Source organism: Eublepharis macularius, chromosome 9 (assembly GCF_028583425.1).
Source record: "Eublepharis macularius isolate TG4126 chromosome 9, MPM_Emac_v1.0, whole genome shotgun sequence".
Classification (NCBI taxonomy): domain Eukaryota; kingdom Metazoa; phylum Chordata; class Lepidosauria; order Squamata; family Eublepharidae; genus Eublepharis; species Eublepharis macularius.
In genome coordinates this window covers 80,396,791-80,422,173 of record NC_072798.1, presented here as the reverse complement: position 1 = coordinate 80,422,173, position 25,383 = coordinate 80,396,791, and the positions used below count along the sequence as shown (strand labels likewise).

Genomic DNA, 25,383 nt, shown 5'->3' with positions numbered 1-25,383 from the left:
GCCGTGCTCTCAAATCAAACTCATCCCTGGGGAAATACAACAGAACCAAATTGATGCCTCCTCAACCCCAAATGCCCCCTGACCATGCTGACCAACCACTCTCCATTGTTCCCTATGAGGACCAACACCAACAGTCTTGCAACTAGAAGCAAACTGAAGCAAGGAAATGGAATCTTCCCCCGCCCGCCCACCAGAACCAAAGTGAAACAAGAGTACCAACTTCACACCAGAGAATCACATCCATTCCACCCAAACTGAAGCAAGGAACACTCTTGCAACTTAACCCAACAGAACTAGTGTCATTCACAGCAGCCAGGCACTGGATTCAGCCAGTAGGGGAACACCACAGAGCAGAAGCAAGCAGTACCTAGCCACAAGCACAAGACAATGGCAAGCAAGTACAGTTGGCCTCAGGCTGAAAGTGACAGTGAGATACTTGGGAACCCAAATAATCCTCTCTCTGCAGCAGCCTTCATCATCGGTCCCCTCCCACCCCGGCAATGAAGAAAGTTGACATTAGAACAATTCATTACATACATTATATTACACAACAGCATTCTGTAGCTTCATTTGCGTGTTTCTGTGGAGTCCCCTCTGTGACACATGATGTGTCCTTCTCTACTTTCCATAACCTCTATCTCTGAATCCGGTTGGTTCAGGACACTCCAGCAACAATGGGCCAGCTTATAATACGGGCTTCTTTAATTTCAAATAAGGCAGTGGCAGCAACTAACGGATCCCATTATTATTATTGTTGTTGTTATTATCATCATCATTTATTATTTATTATTTATTATTATCATTTCTTCTAGCCTGCCCTAACCGGGAGTGGGCTCAGGGTGGGTTACAATAATGCATAAGATACAAAAGATAAAACATATTTGGCATAGTAAAATCAAAGTCTTGGTAAACATAATTTCTGAAACCCAAGATGGACCCTCCCTTCCTTCTTCCTTACCCACCATACATAGGGGGGGAAGGGAGGTGTGGGTTGGTATCATCCTACTGAACAGATGTGGGGGGGGCAGATGGCCATATAGCCCCCCTCACTGACAGGAGACTGATAGAAAGGCTTATTTGATGGACTTAGTCATCAAATAAGAGTTGATTTAGTTAAGATTCCATGTTCCTTCTGAGGAATCTGAATCTCATTATTCAGCATTTTATGACGCAGGCACAGCTTCAATCTTGCTAAAGCTAGTAGTAAATAAGCTTAATTGAAATGAGCTGTACAAGTTAGCAACTAACTAAAGTTCTGTCTCCTTGTATAATAGGCTAGGTGGTGTCCAAGGTGAAATTCATGGCTGAGTGAAGATTTGGCCTAAGTCTCCCACAGTGTAAACACAAACCATTGTATCACACTGTCTGTCTGTTGTCCAGCTGTTTTCTATGGGACTTGATCTCAACCAACATGGTTGGATCAAAGCCACTATGTTTCATCTGCTAAGTAAAATTGGCTGAAATCTATAGCAACTGCTTCTTAAATGCATGCACCTTATTTTTTGTGAATTACAAATATTTGGAAGAGCATTTGCCGTTCTTTCCTTAGCTAGAGGTGTGATTCTTATGTGGGGAAATAGTTTAATCACTGAGGAGAATGCAAGCTGGCATGTTATTCCACTAGCTGTTTCATTTTCCCATCTTATTTTCCATTTGGTACATATTCATAACGAGAGTGACAAGAGTTTTCCACAGAACTGCCAAGATATACCCAAGGCACTGGCCTTTCCAATAGTAGCAAGTGTATTAGAAATTATCTTGCTGTGTTGTCGCTTTTTTAAAAAAAAGAGTTCATTTGGTGTCTGCACAGCACTGGGACCAAAAGAGTTTCTGGCAGATCTTCAGACTTGAAATTGCATGCTAACAGTTTTCATCAGAATTCATTCCCCTGCTATACGGATTCCAGTGAGAGGCTACTATTCCAAATATAACAGTGGTTAAAAATATCCTTTTGTTGAAATGTCAGAATAAAAATGGGAATGTAACTATATGTGCTTCATTCACCCCGTGAACACGATTACCTTCCTCTGGGATTCTGATGAGGAAGAACTTCCTTGAGCATAATAATTAAACAGTTCACCAGGGGTTACACGCAGGATGTATTGAAAGGGAAGTCTTCCACGCTGGCCTACGTTCAGGTGGGGGCCACTAGCAATGCACACAAGCAATGAGATGCCCTTTCTCCTTTTACTGGCTTTTGTGGCCCCATGTTTCTCTGTCAGCAGCTGATAAAGCCTAGAACTCAAAACAAGCTTGTGCGTGTGTTTTGGAATCAATATATTCTGAAACAGGGGAACAGAAGTGTTGCTTTCTATTGCTTGCACAATTATAAAAGACTAGCTTGATGCCCATGCTTCGCTACGGTATTTAACTACTTTAAATCCAATTATAATACTTATGGGTATGTAACATTTTTTGGTTTGGGGTGGGTGGGTGTTTTTTGAGTTGGTTTTGTAGTATAATGGCATAGTACCCGAGCTTAACAAAGGTGTTTCAATAAAGCGAAGTGTGTTGATGCCAAAAACTGATGAAGTGAATTTCAAAATGTAACCTTTATTGAAGAGATTTTAAAAGGAAAAAAATGTAGTCCAATAAAAAAGTGAAAAATATGCACAACCTTTTTTTTTTCTACTGAAAGACCTCTTTGTAGACCTCATTGGTGGTTTTCCTGTCAGGTGCTTAGGATCACCAGGCTGCTGCGTGAGCTCATTCTGCAGTAGGCCACGTAGAACTGCCCATGTGAGAAGCAGTCCTCCCTCAAGTCAATTCATGAGGTTCGCATTGAAATGAACCCTAGAAAGGTCGTGCACCATCTCCCCATGAACATTTAAAAACTCAGCTGTCATACTGACTTTTATATAAAATCCCTTTTCAGGAGTCTTGTGCTGTCTTTCTTCAGCTGTCTGCAGTTTCCTTTGCCTGATTTTTACCTCAGAACACAGAGTTCCACAGCTGACCCATCAGCCTACCAGTCACACAGGAAAGCCAAGCCCCACAGGGAGATTGGCAACCCTAGAGGGGAGGTGTATTTTTTACCTCAGGACACGTTCAATGACTGGGATGTCATTGAATGTGTCCTGAGTACTGCATGTGTCCTATCTGCTGTTTAGAATGTTGGGCTGATGGCCAATCAAGGCCACATATGCAAATGACCTCGGTGCAGAGTGGCTGAGTTGGCAGTTGGCGGGGGGAGGGGTAGGAGCAGCCTCCCAGCCACACAGGGAAGATGTATGCCTTTGGGAAAACACATTTGACCCTTTTTACCCCCTTAGGGGGCAAATTTCCTAAAATCTCTTCTTAGTGAGCCCCTACATCACAAAAGGAATATCCTGCCCAAATTTCATGTTTCTAGGTCCAGGGGTTTGTGCTGGGCGTTGATGAGTCAGTCAGGACACTTGTCTTTATATATATAGATTTAGTATCATGTCATTAAAGTGATATCTTGGCCTCTCTTTAAGAAGTTCAAGATTCCATTTTATCTTCTCAATTCCTGTGTAGTAGATGCTATAAAATTATTACTGTTAATTATGTGTAGACCTGAAAAAGAACCACAGTTTTAATTTGTTCCTACCGTTTTTGATACTTTCATCCCCCTTTTGCTATAAATGAATTGTTTTCTTTAGTTTTTGTTTATACTGATTCTATGTAAAGCTTTTTGAGCCAAAGTTATTTTTATAATGTTATTAATTGTACTTAAAAAATAGAGCAGTTGACTTTAGTTTCATTAGTTCTTTTTCCAGTAAGATTTTCATCTTGCATTTTTAAAAACTTTATTTTAAATTTATTTGTTATGGGTAGGATTCTAAGGCTCGAGACCAATGAACACTTGTCATGGAGTAAGCCCCACTGAATAAAAATTTTTTTTTTAATTTATTAAAGCATTTATATTTCAGCTTTCTGTGTGCTTCAAGGCAGCTTACAATAATAGGTTAAAAACATTTCTAGTTAAAACCAAAATAAAACAACCAAAATGGGACTTACTTTTGAGGAGACCTGCTTAGGAGTGCCCCCCTGTCTTTTGTGAATGGATGGGCATCTCCATTTGTGTGGGGGTGGGAGATTGCTGATTCCTTCTCCTACTGTAGACTCCCACCCCCTTCCCAAAGCTACATTTCAGGGAGCACAGCAGGCTGCAGTGAGAAACAGAAGATGAGGAAGATAGCAGCAGCAACAACAACAACAAGTTCAATTTATATACCACCCTTTCAATGCCCACTCAGAGCGGTTTACAAAGTATGTTATTATTATCCCCACAACAATCACCCTGCGAGGTGGGTGGGGCTGAGAGAGCTCTGAGAAGCTCTGACTGACCCAAAGTCACCCAGCTGGCTTCGAGTAGAGGAGTGGGGAATCAAACCCGATTCTCCATATTAGAGTCCCCCCGCTCTTATCCACTACACCAAACAGGTTCTCTGTTGTGCCCAGTGTCCTAGGGTTCCAACTCATTGAAATTTTATTTAAGAAGTATGTACTGTAAAAATATGAATTCTGTTCAATCTGTTAATGAGCCTAGATGTTCATGGATGCCTTCTATTTTGGCATTTCCCTACCTTTTTTATAGTTATGTGATATATAGCGTTGCTGCCTTATTTCCCTCAGTTACGCTCAGCTAAAAGTTTCTGTGTGGTTATTTGTCTTTGATAGTATACTTTCAAACTATAGCTTAGCAATATGTGATTTTTCCTCTTCAGTATTCTTCTTTTCACAAACCTTTGCATCGCTCTGCTTTAAATGGTTACTAATACCAGGTGATTTCATTTGAATTGAGCACAGTTATTTTCGCTCTTGTCAATGTCATTACTCTAGGTTTCTTCCTTTTGCTGAGTGTGTGTATGGACTTAAACAGCTATTTTAATACCTTGTTGCCTACTTGTGAATTTTTCTCATTTTTTAAGTGTTATGTTTAGACAGTATCTCCTTCTGGTTCCCCTTCAATTCACTGAACGAGCTTCTTAATTGGTATTCAGCCTTTGAAAACAGCTTCAAATATTTCTTCAGTCTGTTTTAGAAATATTCATTTCCCCCCTCAGATTTCATTTTTTCATGTACTTTTATGGTTTTCACCAGTATCAATGCCTTATGATTTTAAGTGAAACCTGGTTTTCTCTTTTATACTTTACCTTTTTAATTTCCCCCCTCTTGAGACTATATGAAAGCCCTCATATGGCTCTGTATCTGTCAGTTCCCTTTATTTTTCAGAGCATGTTCAGAAATGCAAACATGCACAGTGCTGACTTTCTCAGTGTTTTCAGTTTTCTCATAAAAAAAAATGTGTTTAGAAAATATGAAGAAGTGACACTCTTACTTGCATATCTTACAGTTCCGGAATACCCATTTCATCTGGACAGAAGGTCTCTTCTCCATCAATAGTCGTTGCTGTCGTTATTCCTCTGTATAACCCTTACTTGTCATTGCTTGCCCTCCTAATTCTCCAGCTCTGTATGTGTAGACAGAAGACAAAAATCAGAAGACAGAAATCCCTGCTATGCCATGAATGCTAGCTGGGTTACCTTGGGGTAGAGTTTCCAGGTCCCTCAGGGGTCAAACCAGGAGGACAGGGGCCTGGGGTTGGAGGGCAGTGGGGTGCTTACCTTAAATGACATCATTTTGGGGTGCAATGGAGGAGCTGCAAGCTGTATTGAAGCCAGATTGATTAAAAATCTACTCCAAACAGGCAGTTTTTAATTAATTTGGTCTCAGCATGACCTGTGGCTTCCCTGATGTAATTTTCCAGGGCAGTGGCAGAGCTGTAGATCGCGCTGAAGCCAGATTAATTGAAAATCACCCGTTTTAATAAATTGGGCTTCAGCATGACCTGCAACTCCTCCATTGCGCTGGAAAATGACATTATTCTCCAACATGACAGGGGAGTGTGGAAGTGTGTGTGTTTCTCCTCCCTGGTGCTTTCCTCCCTGCTGGCCAAGTGAGAGGAGCCGGGGAAGGGGCAGCTGCAGGTGAGGGCCAGGGGCTTGCAAACCTACCTCTGTCCAGCCTCTCTTTCTTTCAGCATTACTTAATTAGGATAGTTGGTTTTGAGAATAAAATGGAGGAAGGGAGAACCATGTTGTAAGCTGCTTGCGGGGAAAAATAGGGTATAAATAAATCTTAAATAAACAGGTATAGAAACCAATTCTGCTGGATTCTATGATGCCTTCCACTTAGCATAAAGGTATGAAAATGCCTGAAACAGTATGTTTTCATGTACACGCTTGTCAAAAAAAATCGTCATGTCACAGTTTAAGGCTACATTGACCTCTCTGATTATTGTTGTGAGTCTGTGTGCAGAAAGATTGACTTCTAACTTATGATCAGGGCAGACTGGACATCTAACATACAGGGAAAGTTCCCAATGGGCTGCTGCAGTGGAGGGCCACAGGCAGCCAGAAGCAAGCACAGCCAAATACCTCTCATTCTTCCAGACCTTTCAGCAGCTGCAGTGATCTGTGTCAACTCAGTGCTGTTCGAAAGTATGTTTTATATGATTAATTTTCTTCCATATATACAACTGAAAAACCAAACATAGTTTATAACATATTAGAAGCAGAGGTGAGGCCTAGAAATTATTAGAAGCAATGAGAATGAACATAATAAAAAGATTGGTGTTTGAAAATATCTTTGATTAGAAACCAGTCAAATGATACATGTTTATCTATGTCTTTATATCTTCATATGCCCCTTTAAGAATTAAATCATTACCCTACCTAGAGTTCCCAGGTGCCTGCCGGTGATGGGCAATCTGCCAGCAATTGGGTGGAAGTGGCAAGCCCCCTAGAGGTCGTGTGCCGCCGGCAGGCGCTCTGGGAACATGCGTGGTGCGCACGCTCCTGGAGCATACAACAGCATCACTTCTGGAAGTAACATTGTTGCGCCGCCCGCAGGAATGCTCCAGAGCTTCGTTTGGGGCCGATTCTGACCCTAAATGGGTTGAATCAGCTCCGCACAGAGTGCAGGAGCGCTCCCATGGCCAGCACAATGATGTCAGTTCGGGAAGTGATGTAATCACACAGATACCGGAGCATGCAACTGGTACGAGGTAAGTGCCAGGTCCCCCCTACCACCCCCTATGGGAACCAGGCAATCCTAACCCTACCACTAGCGTATGCTGTGCCACAATTAAAGGAGGACTTCTTTTCACTGCATACCTTATACTACATATGAGAAAAAGATTTAGTTCTGAGGAGTCTATGGCTGAATCCACACGTCCCAGCATCGCGGTAAACGTTAGCTAAACTTCCGGAAGTATAGCGTCTTTCTAGCACGATTTCTGACTCATTGCGCAATGAGTCAGAAATCATTCTAGAAAGATGCCATGCTTCCAGAAGTGACGCCGGGACGCACCAGGACGCTTGGATTTGCCCCAGCAGAGATCTGATAATATAAATAAATACGTTGAATTTCATTATGAATTTGCATTACAGTTGAAATTGAGAATGCCTGCTTTGGAAAGATTTAAAAAATACACATCTTATTTAATGAAAACATTTGTGTAAAATTAAAACCAATAGCCGTATCTTGTGATCATACATTTATTGAGATCTCCTTTTACTCTGAAGATTGAGATTTTAATTTCTTTGTTTAGGCAGTGCAGATAGTTTAAGCGCCTGTTGTTGCAAGTTCACATATGTTAATCTTTACAAAAGCTGGAAGAAGTCCAACAAGAGAGGCAAGCGAGCCAATTAACTCCAACCACAGCTGTGCCTGAATATCCTCAGGTGACACAACAGATAGTGCTGTCTGCCTTCAACAGTAGTTTCCAGTTTCCTCTGGGGTTGTCATTTCACTTTCTAACTCTTTGTCATGGTGTGATATTTCATTTTCAGGAAACAATTAGTATTAATGAAAACCGTGACAATGTCCCATTTTACTAGTTTCATATAGTAGCCAGCTATGGTGTAAGCAAATGTCCTGTTCATGTTTTTTCCCCCCTTCCTGTTATAGAGAGAGAGAGAGAGAGAGAGAGAGAAAACTCAGAAAAGAATTTGGAACGCAGTTTACAAAATATCTGAGAAAACGGACATCTTACGGTTTATTTTATCATTTCTGAGCCCTTCAAACAAGGTGCCTTCAGACTTATACATTTATTTCCAAGACTATAAGCAAGGTCACATGCTATGATATTTGCATGACAGTTACCAGTTATCACTTGTCAACATGAATGGTTGAAAGTTAGTTCACAGGTGATGCGTCAATACAGATAGGAAGCATGTCTCCTAAGGCAAAAACATTCAACAAGTCATCCAATAGTGACAAATAGCCATAGTCTGTGATGACACACTTTACGGTGACGAAGGCTAACATTCCTTTGAGTATGAATCTCTCCTTAATCATTTGCTAATTGTGACCGGCCCAGTGGTAAGCAGCAGTTTGAGACTTGATTTAATGGAAAAAACTGACCTGTTCAAGCTTGCTAAGGTTAAGTATACAGCCAGAGGTATTTACGGGATTTGGTTCTGGTTTGTTGATAAACCAGATTCACACATTGCAAAGCCATCCAGATATTATTTGTGACTAATAATTTCATATTTCCTTCCATTGTACTCTGTATAAAATGTTCATGATTAGTATCAAATTTATATTTTTGGCAAATTATTACTTAGGAAGCAATTGTTAATCTTTATTCTTCATAAACAAAATCGTGTTTTCTTTTGTTGAGTACACTTTTGTCTTGAGTTTAGAGCTGCTTTTTAAAAGTACAATAAAGTATAGGAGAAATAATCTGAGGCAGGCGCTTATACATGAAAAAATTCATACCTGGAGTCTGATGAATCTGTGTTTATTGAGGTGTTTATGGGTTAATGGTTCCCTAGAATCAATATAATAATTAGCATTGTTTTAATACAGTGAAATACAAAGCACGTCTTTTTGCCGTTCGTGTGGCCGTTCGTGTGGCCACGCTTCTGTCAGTTTTATAGTACAGCAATTACTGTTGTTTAATATCAACTGTGTGCTAGATTTTTGTAGAAGCAAAAGGAACAGTTTTTTCTAAGAATCCAAGAAGACCCAGGCTGGATCAGAGCAGAGGCCCACCTGGTCTTCAGTGGCCAGTTAGATGTCGCAGGGAAACCCATGAGCAGGGCCTGCAGTCAATCACATTCAGCCTCTGAAAGAAGCGTTATATTGCCCCTCAATTTTATAGGATGACCTTGAGTTCTAGTATTATGGGAGAGGGAGAAAAAATTTTATCCACTTTCTCGACACTATTTATTATTTTGTAGAATGCTATCATGTCAGCAGTCCATCAACTTTTTTCCTAAACTGAGATATTTAGCCTCGTCTCATATGGTGAGAGTTCCAATACTGTGATCATTTGGGTTGCCATTTTCTGCACTTTTATCCAGTTCTTCAGTATCGTTTTTGAGATGCAGCAACCAGAACTACACTTAATATTCCAACAGTGGAACACTATGCAGAGCTATTTCAATTTTTCTCTAGTATTAGCCCATTAACTACAATAGGCTTAAACTGGAGTAATTGCATAGGATTGTACTGTAAATAAGGTGGCACTGGAGATATGTTTACTGGCAGTTAGGAGTGTGTACCAAAAAAAAATTGGTAAATTGGAAGCAAGGGAATGCCTTGTGGTTGTGGCTTGGTACTGCTTGGTTCTGTTCTGTGGTGTTTCCCCACTGGCTGAACCTAGTGCCTGGCTGCTTTGAATGAAACTGGTTCCGTTCGGCTAAGTTTCAACAGTGTCCCATGCTTCAGTTTGGTTTGGGTGGAATGGATGTGGTTCTCTGATGTGATGTTGATCCCCTTCCTTCACTTTGGTTCTGGAGGGATTCCATTTCCTAGATTTAGTTTGCTTCTCTTGGGCTTTCTTTGGGATGAGCTCAGCTTGCGTTTGGGAGTTGGCCTTGGCAGTCTTGCCCCAGTGTGATTCTGTAATGGGAGTCAGCTTTGACTTTTTCCCATAGGAAACAATGGAGTGGTTGGAGGCACCTTGTTCAGGGGCCCATAGAATTGGTCCCTGGGGTCTAATCTTCCTGAAACTTGGGGTTTCTTTAGAGGACAGTCAGGAGTAGGTCCCCTGCAGATTTGGTGGAGTTTGCTTGAAAAATACCATCCCCAGTCCCCCAGATAGCTCCCAGATATTTTCCCCAATAGAAAATAATGGAGATGGGTGGAGGCACCTTCTTTGGAGTCCAATCTTAATGAAACATGCTTTATAGGGCAGTTAGGAGTAGGTTCCTTGAAAATATGGTGGAGTTTGATTGAAAAATGACCACCCCTTCCCACTGGATAGCCCCCAGAATAGTTTCCCCATAGAAAACAATGGCTGAATTTCACCGAATTTTTACTAAAAATTCAGAATATCTGGGTTTTGATTTGGAATACCCAGATTTTACCAAGTCAACCAACATTTGGGTACTTCAATCTGAATTCTTAACCGAACTGCACCTTCCTAGTGGCAGTTTTATTCTTAGTTGCTACGATCCTTCACATCCTTTCCACAATCCTTTGTTTTCATGTGTGTGTTTTGAAAAGCTGAACATATCAAATTACATGTGTAGCAAAATCCACAATTTGCCCCAAGATAGCAAAAACTATTACAATAGCTGGGGAGTCTTGAGCTAATTGGCTTGACCTCAGCAATTTCTTATCTAGACTAAATTACCCTGAGACACGTCCAAAGTCTGGAAAAAATGACAATATTGTTGTTATAAACTTTGGGGAAGGTACTGGTTTTCTTTTCTTACCAAGCATAGTGGTGACTTCTTTTTGACTGAATACTGAAATCAGCAGTATTACAAGAAAATAAACATGGAAATATTGCCACGTATTTAAAGATCACTTAAACCAGTATTATTGGAAGTTGGCATAATTTTAACAGTGGATCTTGTAGACTTGAGGTTTATGTTCCAAAATGTATCATTTTTTTGAAAACATTCATTAAGAACTAAAGTTAAGTCTTGAATTACACCATCTGTTTTCACAACAGGGTGAGCATTTTCTACATGATAAATTGCTGCCTTGTCATAGCTGCTTGATTTACAAGATGCGATTATTGTAGGTCTGCTACTGTGGAATGTTTATCCTTTAGTTTATTACCTAATAAGGAGAGACAGGGCCAGGATGAGATATGATAAAGCCCATAATAGTGGCTTCGTCGTGACAATAGCCGAGGAATGAGTAGTGGAAAGATACCAGCAGTTTATCACATGGAAAATCTGAAGGGATATCACTTAAATAAATCAATTTCTTTGGTTTCTACCCAACCAAATAATAGAAAGCCAAATGCATAAGACATAATGAAGAAACAGAATTATACAGTAAGGACATTTGATTATTGGTGTTTTTCACAATAAAGTAGAAATCAGTTTTCAGTCTTAACTCAGCTATGCTCAAGGAAGCAAAATTGTCCTTAACATTGTTATTCATACACTGATTGGGGTCATGCTCTGTGACATGAGAAAGCAAGCTGTACATCTAAAAATAGTTTTATTTTGGGAAAGAGATTAGAAAGGAAACACTTTCTTAGTACCTACAAAACACACATTGCAAGAATAAAAAGGATATGCTAGGCTAACTACCCTGCTTTTAGAGCCACAGGAATGTTTTACTCATGGATAGAAATGATATGTCTTGTAGTTATGTAGTTTGAATCTTCTACAATTCATACAAAACCAAAGATAATTGCAATGGAAACTCAAATGCAAAATCCCTAAAATGTAATTATTTTGCTCACTAATTTGAATACTTCTTCTCGGAAATATATATAATGCAACAGTTCAAATTTAGTTTTTATTCAATGTTGCTGAAATTGTAAACATTATTAGGACTAAAATGTATTATTTTTCCTGCACTGATCATTTCATATACACAAAATACTTGTCAAAACTTGTTTCAGGTATTTGGAAAGGGATGGCTGGTCACAAGGGAAACTTTTTCTCTTCCTTACCTTTTACCTTTATGTGAAATGATACTGGTACTTCAGTGCAGGAAAAATACAGATTCCCATTGTGAAAAACAATAACAAATGCTTTGGGGGACATAGAAGCTTTGGGGGACACAATATGTTACCGTATTAGAGAATCATTCGTTCAAGACCATTTTACTATACAATCGATATTGATAGGGAATAACTTATCACCAGTGGTTCTTCTCAAAAGTGTCCCTAATCTGCCCCAATATCTGCAGGTTTCTATGAATGTTTTCCAATTGCTTTCTGAGCATGTGACTTTCATTTATTTGAAACGTTTCCCTTTTTTCCTCAGGTTCCTGTGCAATGGTCAGACATGGTCACTTTAAAAGCCAGAATGACCAATTATGGCTTACCTAGATATCAGTGGCTTACTCATGCCTGGAACTTCTTTCAGAGAGAGGTAAGATGGCAGCCAGTTTATAATGTGGCTAGGAAGTAAATTAATGGTTCACTTTGAACTAGCTTGAATAGTTCCTGGTTGGGCTGTTTCACATTATTTCACATCCCATTTTTAAAAATATTGGAGATTAGAGATGGGCACGAACCAGAAAAAAAATGAACCATGTGGTTCATGGTTCGTCACATTTCACGAACCATGAACTTTCACGAACCTGCCCCGGTTCACGAACCGGTTTGTTTGTTTTGTGAAAACGTCACTTCTGGGCCAGCAAAGAAAGCCCATCCCTTGTTGCCTAGGAAACTGATTGATCAGCACCAAGCTGTCTGCGGTGATGAACTGGAAAATGAACCAAACGAACTGCCCTAAAGTTCATGGTGGTTCGTCTGAAATGGGCTCTGACGAACCACCGGTTCACGAACCATGAACCAACCTGTTTCATGCCAAACTTTGGTTCATATTTTGGTTCATGCCCATCTCTACTGGAGATTGATAGGCAATTACAGCCTTAGTAAGCAATAATTCTTCTCTGTCCTTACTTGTAATGTGTGGTATCTCCAAAAACATATATTTGTTGAAAAGAAGAACTATATTAAAGTAACTTAATCTGGACAAATGAGGGGATTATTTCTCTCAAACACCTCTTTATCCTCCCATTCCTCTGAGACAGGCATGCATGGTTGGCCTCATCCATTTTATGCTCACAAAAACCCTGTGAGTTAGATCAGACCAGAGGTTAGAGAGATAGAGTATCTGGGCCAGAGTTATCCAGTGAGCTTCATAGCTTAATGTGGATTTGAGACTAGTTCTTTCCAGACCTAGTCCACTGCCCTAATGATTCAACTATCCTCTCACTGATACCTCTACCTATTGTAGATAGGAAAAAAATCAAACGGATGATTATAGGATGGGTGTGACTTGTCTTGTATATGTAAAAAGGATCTAGGGGTCTTAATAGACTATTCATGGAGCATGAGTCAACAGTGATCTGGTAGCTAAAAGACAAATGTGATTTTAGGCTGCCTCAACAGAAGTATAATAGTAGTATCACTTTTAATCTGCTCTGTTTAGACCTTATTTGGAGTACTATGTTCAGTTTTGGGCACCTCAGTTTAAGAAGGATATTGGAATGTGTCCAAATGAGGGCCACGAAGATGGTGAGGTTTCTGGAGACCAATTTCTATGAGGAAAGGTTGAAGGAGTTGGGTATGTTTAGCCTAGAAAAGAGATGACTGAGAGATGATATGATCGACATCTTCAAGTATTTGGAGGGTTGTCCCATAGAGGATGGAGTGTAGTTGTTTTCTGGCACCCGAGAACGTTGGACCAGAACTAATGGGTTAAAATTAAACGAAAAGATTTTTTGACTGAACTTTAGGAAGAACTTCCTGACAGAGCGGTTTCTCAGTGCAACAGGTTTCTTCAGGAGGTAGTGGGCTCTCCTTCATTGGAGGTTTTTAAATGGCCATCTGTCAGCAGTGCTGAATGACTTAGTATGAACTAAGGTGGATTGTGAGAGGGAGGGTAAGAAGGGATGAGCCAGTGCTCAGTTCTTGTTGACTATTCTTATGTGCCCAGGGTAATGCTGATCACCACTTTGAGGTTCAGGAAGGGATTTTCCTCCAGGCCAGATTTACCAGGGATCCTGGAGGCCTTTTGCCTTCCTCTGAGAATTGAGCAGAGGTCACTGGGAGAGTGGAGTGTAGCTATGAATTTCCTGTCTAATGTGCAGGGGGTTGGACTAAATAATTTTTAGGGTCCCTTCCAACTCGGTGTCTATGATTCTGTTCTTTCAAGCTTCCCTAAAACACTGGCTTCCCACAGTTGGATATCAAGTACTGAGCTAAAAAGACCTTTGGTGGCAAGGCTTACGGTAGTTATGATTGTAAGAAAAGGTTTTACAATAAGCTAAACACAGAATTGAATTTGTTCCTTAATTGTAAATATAAAGAGCCCGTTGGTTATAGTGGTTTAGAGTGCGGGACTCTAATCTGGAGAGCTAGGTTTGATTCCCCACTCCTCCACTTGAAGCCAGCTGGGTGACCTTGGGTCAGCCTTAGCTCTTTCAGAGCTCTCTCAGCCCCACCCACCTCACAGGGTGATTGTTGTGGATAATAATAACATACTTTGTAAACCGCTCTGAGTGGGCGTTAAGTTGTCCTGAAGGGTGGTATATAAATCAAATGTTATTATTGTCATCATCATCATTATTAAATGTCTAGAATTGGATTTGGGGACGGAAAGTTTAGGAAAGCTTAATGTTGAAGCAATCGACAGATCCTGTAAGTTTTTACAGAATATCAATCTATGAAACAAGATTTTCAATTGTCTGCCAAGTAGCCCATTTTATTTCTTCTTTCTAACTGAGGGTGAAAATAGCACTTTCTTATATTTTTGATCCTTAACTGAGGGAGAAGCACAAAGCTCTTTTTTAAAAGAATGAACTATTATATTGCACAAACATGGAAGTGCACAAGGTAAAAGCCATTAATTCAAAATATATGTCCGTGTGCAGGAAAAGAACACTTTAAATGCCTGTCATTCTCTTGCATAGTTGAAATCTAAAATCTATCACTGTTACACAGATTTCCTGTTTATTTAAACATTTCCTGGCTACATTTGATAAGTCTGTATTTGTTTTAGAAAGAGTCCTGTAGGCAGAATATAAAATTAACAAGTTTTAAGTTGTTTTCCTTTAAAGGTACTCCCGTGTTAGAAGAAACACTGTTGCCTTTTATGTAGACAATGTTTTTATTAACTTAAATTTGCTTTAACCTGAATAAACTAGCACTTTCCTTGTCCTCTGAGATCAGTTTAATTATGGAGTCACTAATATCTGTAACCAGAAGGCCCAAGTCCTGAAATTGCTACGAGGAGCTTTTGTGGGGGAATCATTCCCCCCAACAATAATTAGGCCTTTCACCTAAATTTTTGATATTCATTGAAAAAAATAAAAAGCCTGTAAGGGGAAATGTGGAGGAAGTTCTCTACCCAAACACTCATTAAAATCTCTTTCTACTTTCGAGCCAATGAATGAAAGGCATTAGTATGATCAACAAGAAGGGGGAAATAGTTACTTGTTTCTCCAACATTACTTTTAAGGACCAATGACGAGAGAAGGGGTGGGAATTTTTATAATTCCTTCTCTTATTGGTTCTAAGAGTTTGTTCCAGTTGACCATGGCTCAATTTTTTCCTCTAGTTTATGCAATACATCCTTGACCTTCTTGGTACAAAACAAAGTGAAGCATATTACTTATTTAGTAATTTTGTTTAAAGTTTAGTATAATAATTTTAACAAATATCTCTAGCCTCAACCAGGCTGGTAACTGAAGCAAAAAGCATCAGCAAAAGCAACGGAAGGATTTAGCCTTGGGCAGTCTCGAAACAGCCTCGTCAGCCAGAATGAACAGGAACAAAGTCAAAAGCAATGAAAATAGAAGCAGTAAAATAAAAGAAGGCCAGCGGAGAAAAAGCCCAGGACAGAAACTCTAGGCAGGGGAAGTGACAATGTTAGAGCAGAGAGGAACACCAGGCAAGGCCAGACTCAGAGAACTCAAGGCAGAGGAGAAGTGGAAAAGAAAAAGGCCTTCTCAAGGTCAGATACTAAGCCCTCAGACACAGGAGAAGACCAACAAGAGGAATGAAAATAAAGGAGAGGTCAAGGCCAAACTCCTCAAAGGAGAGTTTTGGATCTGGATTCTCCTGAAGAGAGATCTGGGGCAGCTGATAATCTAAGAGGAATATTGCACAAGATGCGTACCAAGCAATTAGTTGGGTCGCATCCTATTACTGGATGATAATCCAAATAGAATGCATCTGGGTGGCAGCGGTGGCAAATGCTGCCTACCCAGATGATTCCAAAGACCCCATTCTGGAAAGAGGTGAGTGGAGAAGGAGGCACACCAGGCAATATACAAGAGGGTGGCTTTTCTCAAGCAAGTAGTAAACTGTTTAAAGCGGAGACACAACCTGTTGTGAGAAACGAGGCAAGGAGACGGTAAAGAAGAAAGTAGGCAAAAAGAGGCTTCCCTCACCCTACAAGAAATAACTATAAAATACAGGGAAAGTGAAGAGGAAAAGAAAATGAGAAAAGGAGGAGGAGGAAACTGAAGAAAGCCCAAAACGTGATTGTGTCCTGACCATGAAAAGATGGTGGCAGGAAACCCAAAAGCAATCTCTAGAAGGTCAACTAGAACAGTAGGGCGGGGGGGAAGCTGACCGGGAGAAATTATTGGTCTCTCTAAACCCCAAAGAATGTGCTTAAATTCTGAGACAAAGGAGAACCAGAAGTGAGTAGCAACAGCAGTGGTTCAGCCCAAGTAGTTTAACCCTAACACAAACTCAAAAAACAAATAAAGTGGAAGTTCAGATGTCTTGGTATAAAGAAAGCTCAAATAAAGCTGGGATTTACTCTTCAAATGGTCTAAACAAACTGCAATTTATTTTTGTTTTCCACCAAGCTGCAATCGCAAGCTATTTACCCTAAACCTTAAACAAACTGGCAAGAGCAGTAGAGGGTCTTATTCTTAGGAAAGTCTCCAGATAGCCTGGGGAAACCTTAGATGGCAACTTATCTTCTATCTGTATCTTCTTCTGTATCTGAAGAAATGAGCTGTGACTCATGAAAGCTCATCCCCTACCACAAATTTTGTTAGTCTTATAGGTGCTACTGGACTCCTGCTCTTTTCCACCTTATCTTCTAGTCACCAAAGAGGAGCATGGACTCATATAAGACATTGGCCTGGTCCCTAACTGCAGGCAGGTCCATTCTTTGTTCACTTTCTAATATGTTATCATATACTTGCAAAGCTAGCTTCAACTGTAACTGCAAGAAACCTGAAATCCTTTTTTAAAAGGAAACAAATGAAACTCTCAAGATGCAGAACACACACAATACTGAACTATGCCCTTGTTATGATCATAGTGTTATGGAAGTGAATTAATAGACATATCCTGTTCTAAACGTTACTTTATAATAAGCTAAACCTCCCAAAATGCTTCCTTGCCAAATATACTAATCCTACTTTTTCCAAAGAGAACTTTGAAAAGGTTTACTTAAGAAAGATACTTTACTGCCAATATATATCTGATTTGGTGTATTTCCTATTTGGAACATGCAAACTATTTTTGTCCACTCAGCTACAGAATGCATTAAGAGGCACACTCACTTTATGCTCTAGTAAGTGGCTGTTATTTTATTGTATTGAAAGCACATGATTTTAGTTCAGATATTTTTTAATTATTCAGGTTCTTTTTATATATATACAATGGCCTCTTGAGTTTGTAATATCAACTCAAGTCATTAAAAGAACGAGGTTCACCAAGATGAGTCACAAGAAAACAAACTGAGCTGAGATTTGGAGGTCAGCGTTACTGACTGCAAATCACAAAACTTATTCTGAGAGGAATCTTTCAAGGACATTCCAGCCCAGCCACCTCCAGAGCGAGTGATTTATGAATTTCTGCTAGGGTTGCCAGCTCCAAGTTGGGAAATTCCTGGAGATATGGGGTGTGAAACCTGGAGAAAGTGGGGTTTGGTGACGGAAATGACCTTGGCATGGCATAATTCCATAGAGACCACCCCCCAAAGTAGCCATTTTCTCCAGGTGAACTGATCTCTGTGGCCAGGAGACCAGTTGTAATTCCAGGAGATCTCCAGCCACTAACTGAAGGCTGGCAACCCTAATTTCTGCCCAGGAAGAAGAATGGTCGAAGAATCTGCTTGGTTTGGGCTTCGTTGCCACACCAAACAGTGCACCTAGGTTTTCTGGTCCCAGTGAGGAGAGAAACTGTGTGTCCTCTTGAGCAAAAGCCATGTTGGTTTCTGGCTGCAAAATGTAGTGGACTTTATGAGACATTCACAGGGGGAGAAAGGACCAGGGTTTCTTTTTCGCTTTTATTGGCTATAGAGCCTTATGCTTGACTGGACTTTTCTTTTGCAGTTTAAATGCTGCGGAGTGGTTTATTTCACTGACTGGTTGGAAATGACAGAGATGGATTGGCCTCCTGATTCTTGTTGTGTAAGAGACTTCCCAGGATGCTCCAAGCAGGCCCATCAAGAAGATCTTAGTGACCTTTATCAGGAGGTAAGGGGGGGGAACCCCACAAAGGTGGCCCCTAATAGTTTAAGATGTGTGCTGCAAATGTCGAGATAACTTCTTTGTAGATACATAACAGGTCATAAAGGAGTTTCCCGGATCTTTTGCAGCATGAGATTGAGAGCAGGGGGAGAACAGATGGCAGAGGGGACCTCATAGGAAATATAATCTCTTTCCACAAGGAACCATGCTACAATGCACACACTGAACTCCTGAGTATGTTAGCTACCCAAAGGGCAGGGGTCATTTTGTAGAAAAAGAGCTGGAGGAACTCATTAGCATAACTCATTAGCATATGCCATGCCCCTTGACATCACCAGAAATGTGTCATTAGCATTATTCATTTGCATATGCCACACCCCTGGCATCACCTATCCTGGCTGCTTTGGACCCAAACCTGGCCATTCAGGGCTAAAAGTGGGCCCAAAATGGCAAAAAGGGGCTGAAAATGGCCGAAAAGGGGCCCAAAATGGTCAGGATTGGGCCGCTGCTGAACAGGAGAGTGATCCACCACCTGTCAGAGGCCCGATCTGGGCCCAAAATGGCCGAGAGTCAGGTGGGTGGGGCCACCTGACATGTGACCTCTTTGGGGAACTATTGGAACTGCATTCCTGCACGTTCCCCTTGGAAATGAGTCCTGCCCAAAGGTAGCTAACATACTCATGTAAAACTCGCGAGTTCATTGAAATACATGGACAAACTATTGAATGCAAAGTAATGTGTGTTTTGTTGCTCCATTGCTTGCAGCAAATCACTTATTATAGTCTAAGCCTGCCCCCCTCAGCCCCCACTTTTCTAAGCGGCCTCCCTGCTTGCTGCTTTAAATTTTTGTAAAAACATTTTCACATTCTGGCAGGAAGAGAAAATGGTAAAATGTAGAAGTGTGTTCTCTGTGAATTAAACAGTTGATCTTTCCTCACTTCCCCTCTCACCTCTGCCACCAGAAGAGCTGAAAGTTTAGATGGAGTAGGAACCTTTGAACTTTGAAACTGCTGGAGAGCAGTTTCTAGCGGCTCTGTCCTCACTTGCTATAGACCTCAAAAAGAATCCTCAAAAGTACTTACAGAATGCGGTCTTTTATATTTCCACTACTAGCAATCTGTGGCTTTCTTATTCAAAATTGTGTTAGGGTGGTGGGGGTTTTTTTTTTGGAAAAGGAGCAATTTACCCTAATCATGAGAACAGTTTTTAAAAAAATCTCTGTAACGTTATTAGGAGCTTTGGTGCAACTCATCCTGTTTTGGTTTCTTGTTGAAAAATAACATTCATTGGAAATAATGTTTCATTTTGCATGGAATAGTTCACTAGGAAAGAAAGATATTTAAACAAAAAAAAAGCTGTGAAACTCAACTCTTGAGGAAACTCAAGACAGGCTCAGATTGCGTATAGAAATGCTCCAGAGGCCTTCCTTGATAACTTTTAATTACTTGCCTAGATTTAATTTGATTTTTATTTACTTCTAAAACTAAGAATTACTGTAGCATTTTTTCATAGTACAAAGTACTTCATTATCTTACCCTCATGACATTCCTGAGATAGAGCCGACTGAGAGGTAGGGACTGGATAATATTGAGTTTTGGTGCAGAGATTTGAACCTAATATTTTTGCCATCAAACCTCCAACACTTTTCCATCTATTGGATTGTTGTTAAAGATATGTGTCACCTGGACCAATTAAATTTCCCCGTTTGAGTGTTCTATTACATCAAAAATCGAATAAGATAAAGGCTTTGAGAAAAGGAAATTGTGACATCTGATGTATATCTTAATAATGTTAGCTAACTTTTCCCATCTTTCTTTGTTCAACAGGGTTGTGGCAAAAAGATGTACACTTTTCTGAGAGGAACCAAGCAACTGCAGGTGCTTCGATTTCTCGGAATCTCTATTGGGGTCACCCAAATTCTGGCTATGATTCTTACTATTACTTTGCTATGGGCTCTATATTATGACCGGCGGGATCCAGGGACAGATCAAATATTGTCCTTGAAGAACGACACCACACAGCACCTGCCATGTCATTCAGTGGAGCTGCTGAAACCTAGCCTGACAAGGATCTTTGAACACACATCTATGGCAAACAGCTTTAACACACACTTCGAAATGGAGGAACTGTAGGCTGATCTGAGGTCACAGCAGTATCTTTCTCTAGTCTAAGTGCACCATTCTAATTAATTGTATTAGAAAAGAAAACAGACAAGAACGACGTTCTTACGGAGGGGCAAGGATCGCATCTTCTGCCTCTTAAAACTGTTGGGGTTCTAGCCTTACTAGTAAAAACCGCTCTTTTTATTACTTCCTACATTTTGTCGAACTGTGCATGTTATGAACACTTTTCTGCTGGTTGCTGCAGAAAAGAACACAACGCTTTTAAAGCAGCGTCTTTGCAAAAAGAAATTCATTATTTTTGTGGGCTGCCTGGATTTTTATCTGAAGAGATTTATAACAATCTTTTTTTAGGAGAAGGATGGACAACTTGTTCAACACTGAAAGCCTCACTGAGAATATATCAGGAACGGAGGGCCGAGACTAATCATTGTCAGCTGAATGTAACTTAACTAATTTTTGGATCATTGTAAAGAAATATTGGGTGGCAAACCCTCTTTGTTGGGAATATGTTGCACTCTGATAAGCTTTTTCTGGAATGAATTGCATCTGAGTAAACTCTCAAAGTCAGTCTTCCAAACTCTGAAAATGTTTCTAAAAGCCATGAGGTTGGGTCAAAAGGGACAGCTTTCACTTGCTTCTGAGCCTTTAGAAAGCATTATTCCTTTTCAGACTATCAGCACAATCATGAGGGCCAGAAACTTGAAAACATGGTATTCTCAGGATTTAGCAAGAACACAGGACCCTGAACCAACAGCTAGTGTTGCATGTGAGAAACTCTGTGCTAAGCTACAAGAGACGAATTACACGAGGATGCACATGTGAAGGGACTCACAATGTTAGCCGGGAAGCTGAGTTTTAAAAGGGATCGGAAAGCTTTGTTAATTTCCCCTCTTTACAGAGCCAGCAAAGATAGGTCCTCAGAGGGTTTGCTAATTTCCTCTTTGCCTCCCAAAGGCTCTGTCAGTTTCCCCTCCCCTTCTAGGAGGCAAAGAGGAAATAAACAAACCCTCTGTGGAGCAATCTTTGCTGGCTCTGTAAAGAGGGGAAATTGACAGAGCCTGCCAATCTCTTTTAATAATAATAATAACATTTGATTTATATACCGTCCTTCAGAACAACTTAATGCCTGCTCAGAGCAGTTTACAAAGTATGTTATTATTATCCCCACAACAAAACACCCTGTGAGGTAGGTGGGGCTGAGAGAGCTCCAGAGAGCCATGACTAGCCCAAAGTCACCAGCTGGCTTCAAGTGGAGGAGTGGGGAATCAAACCTGGCTCTCCAGATTAGAGTCCCGCGCTCTTAACCACTACACTAAACTCAGCTTCCCAGCTAACATTGCGACTCCCTTCGTGTGAGCATCCTCGTGTAATTCATCTCCTGTAGTTTAGCTCTCTTTCAGAGTGATGACTGTCTGTTTGTGGAGGCTGTGCTCCATGGAATCTTTGGGACGCTGATGTTTACATTACATTGGTCCTATGCATATGATAATGGTAATTTGTGCATGTTATTCAGATCTACAGCTAGGGCCATGTGTGTCAGTTACTTGTGAATGGTTGCATCCAGCGGAGACCTATACATACATATAGAGAGCCTTTCCTTTTGTCCTTCTGTCACAGCATTCAGGGTATGATGAATTGTTTATCTGAGCATGCACAAAATCCCATAACCCATAGACACAGCGAACCAAGGCAATGGAGAGCGTAGATTTGCTTTGGGAAAGCATATTTCAACCCCTGTACCAAGCCATTGTGGAAAAAGATCAGGGATATATTTGTATATAAAATGGTGTGTGTATATATAGCAGAAATGCAATGCATATGAATGCTTGGTTTTTAAAACTTCAGTTTTTGTAAAAAAAAAAAAAAGAGAGAGAGACCTTTTAGCAGCACTTTGATTTTAGCTGTTTTTAAAGGAAATATCTGAAACATGGGGTTTTTTTCTAACATGACTTTTTAATTTTTTAAATTAAAATATTTAGTTAAGGCTGTAGACTTGTATCTCAAATGTGATCCACTTTGAATATTTTTAAACTAATAGATGTTATGGAACTGGATTTATTGAGGTGTATATTATATATTCTTTCCTGACAAGAGATCATTAAAACTAGATGTGTGCATGGGTATGTGTAACCCTCCTGCCCTATTCACTTTTACAAAATTGTGCGCGATCCAAATAGAGTTTAATACTGGGTAGCCACACTGTTTTTAGTGTGATAGGTTTACAAAGATCTCTTACTGTCCCATAGACATCAGTGAAACTTAACAGCGCAATCCTAAGCTGTTGTGCCCTTCTAAGTCTACTTTGTCAGTGGGTTTAGCATGCGGCTTTGGTTAGGATTGCATTATTAAACTCCATCTGGAAATGTTATCTTCTCCCATTGGCTTGCGTGATGCCCCTGGAACTGTTTCGATTTGCAAACCGAGTTCCAAGGATCACCTGCACTCTGCAAATGGCATACTGTGGCCTGGATTGTGTGTGATCTGGAGTAGATGCCTTGTGTTTATCAGTTAGCCTAGATAACTTTTTGATCCCTCTCAACTCTGTAGTTCCATAATGACAGAAAATTGATTAGCTACTTTTATTCATGCAGTTCAGTAGAGCGTAACATCACATTGTAAGATGCTTGCTTTTCCCCGTTTAGAATATTTGATGGCTAAAATTGCCACATATTAAAGATTAAAATATATTTATTGAGTTGTGAAAAAGTGCATTTTACTGTATTTTATATGTGCCATGGACTTTAATTTTCCAGCTCGCCATGTGCTCATTCTGTACACTGCGGCAGTGAATTCTGGTGGTCAGAAGCCATGTGGTAGCTATCTCAGAGCTTACAGCGTGAAACTGGTAATTATGCGGGGAGAGGATCAACTAAAGTCTCTGACCACATGGCTAAACCCAGTTTGACCCACATCACAATTCTGGGGAATTGAGGGGTGGGGGTTGCTGGTCCAAAACAAGTGACTGGGGACTATAGACTACTGCAGCCTTGTAAGTGGATGTCATATGGATCCGGTTCATCTGAATCCCCCCCTTAAAAAATTTGCTGTGCCCCTCCTGTGTGCAGCGCACCCTGGAGGTTTTAATTGGTAAGTTTTGGATAATGGAGCTCTGGAAGTGGCTATATGTACTCTTAGATGATTTTGAAATTGTTCCAGTTTTTGTGGAGATTGATGAGGGAGGGGAAAACAATGTGTAATGTGGCAGTCAATAAAAACCACTATTGTTTTATTTTTTGTTATGACGTCTTTTGTTTGAAATCTTGGAGGTGTTTTCCTCATTAGTTCCTTCTGTGATTTTCTTGACTGTATTACAAGAAACTTTTGCCTAAAATTGCCTATAATAACTGGCGTGGTTATGTTCTATAATCCTTCTGGAGCAGGGCTGCTTGAATTTTGTCACAGTGAAGCTTTTCAAATAGAAAATAACTTTCCAGTTCATTCCAATTAACAGCCAGGGACTTTCAGTTCTGGTTATAACACCTACTCAAGAAAAAAGGGAACAGGAATGAATAAACCAATAGCAGCTCGGACCAATAACAAAGAACTGCAATGGCTGCCAGAAGAATTGGCAAGTGGAACAAGCATGAAAAGCATTTTGTACGTGTCCCTCCAGAACTCTGCCACCAATTGCCTCTCCAGAATTCTAAAAAAATAAAAATTGATTGGCAGAGGACTGCCCAATCAGTAAATACAGGGACAGGGAGAATGAAAGGGATTGGTGGACACACTGGGTTGCAACGTTACAACGCATGTGCTGATTTTTTTAAAAAAGTGACTTCATCCTGGAATAAAAAAGCAGACACCAAATCACTTTGGCGTCATGCAGTACCAAATGCAGGGAGCCCAAGCCAATCCAGCCCCAGTTGGCATAAATACTCAGCAGCACTGACTTAAAGCGTGTTATGCAGAAAGGATCATAATCAGACCATAAATAACAAAGGACGGGGAGGTAATAAAGATAAACAAATGCATTGGGATCTTTGTGTAAACTTGTCAGTTGAGCGAGGCTTTCACAAACGTCTTTCAACATTGGAGCTTTGTACAGGTGACTTTTAGGTAGAGAACTTTGGTAAACTATAGATTGGACCAGGGCTTTTTTTTCTGGGAAAAGAGGTGATGGAACTCAGTGGGTTGCCCTCGGAGAAAATGGTCACATGGCTGGTGGCCCCACCCCCTGATCTCCAGACAGGGGGGAGTTGAGATTGCCCTCCGTGCTGCCAAGCGACGCAGAGGGCAATCTCAACTCCCCTCTGTCTGGAGATCAGGGGGTGGGGCCACCAGCCATGTGACCATTTTCAAGAGGTTCCGGAACTCCGTTCCACTGCGTTCCAACTGAAAAAAAGCCCTGGATTGGACCCAATGCCCCCCTCCCACCAAGCTTGAATGCAATGACTCCTCTCTGCTAAATCTTCTGTTGACAAAGATGTCCTCCGCTTAGTGGAACTGGACTGTGCCCAAACCGTCTCCAGTGGAGGGAAGCTGGCAGACATCCCTGCCTTCTTACTCCTGTTGCAGCCTACTGATCTGGGGACACTAAGGAACTGGATTGGTGGCAGAGAACACTGCAACTCGTTTACTTTCAGGAACCAGATGGTGAATACATATCATTCCCATTTTGCAGTCACTCCATTGGCTTCCCATCAGTTACCAGGCTCAATTCTAGGTTACGACAATTACATTCAAAGCCCTTCATGGCCTCGGCCCCTCATACCTGTGTGGCCGTTGCTCCCCGTATGTTCTGCCACAGCAGCTTTGCTCATCTGAACAGGGCCTTCTGCATATACCACCCTGCAGTTGGGCAAAATTAACAGGTGCCCGCATGTGTGCTTTCTCTGTGGTGGCCCCCACTTTATGGAAT

The 25,383-nt window shown here is 40.7% G+C and overlaps 1 protein-coding gene across 2 annotated transcripts in view; it reads left to right on the top strand.

Moving 5' to 3' along the window:
* Window positions 1-23,754, top strand: part of TSPAN12 (tetraspanin 12) — a 79,829-nt gene extending 56,075 nt beyond the window's left edge. For both annotated transcript variants that reach the window (XM_054988992.1, XM_054988991.1), the window contains 3 exons: window positions 12,216-12,323; window positions 18,265-18,408; window positions 20,229-23,754. In XM_054988992.1, the coding sequence (XP_054844967.1) occupies window positions 12,216-12,323; window positions 18,265-18,408; window positions 20,229-20,534 (558 nt within the window). In that variant the 3' untranslated portion in view covers window positions 20,535-23,754. The remainder of the gene's footprint in view (window positions 1-12,215; window positions 12,324-18,264; window positions 18,409-20,228) is intronic.
* The last annotated feature ends 1,629 nt before the right edge of the window (window positions 23,755-25,383 follow it).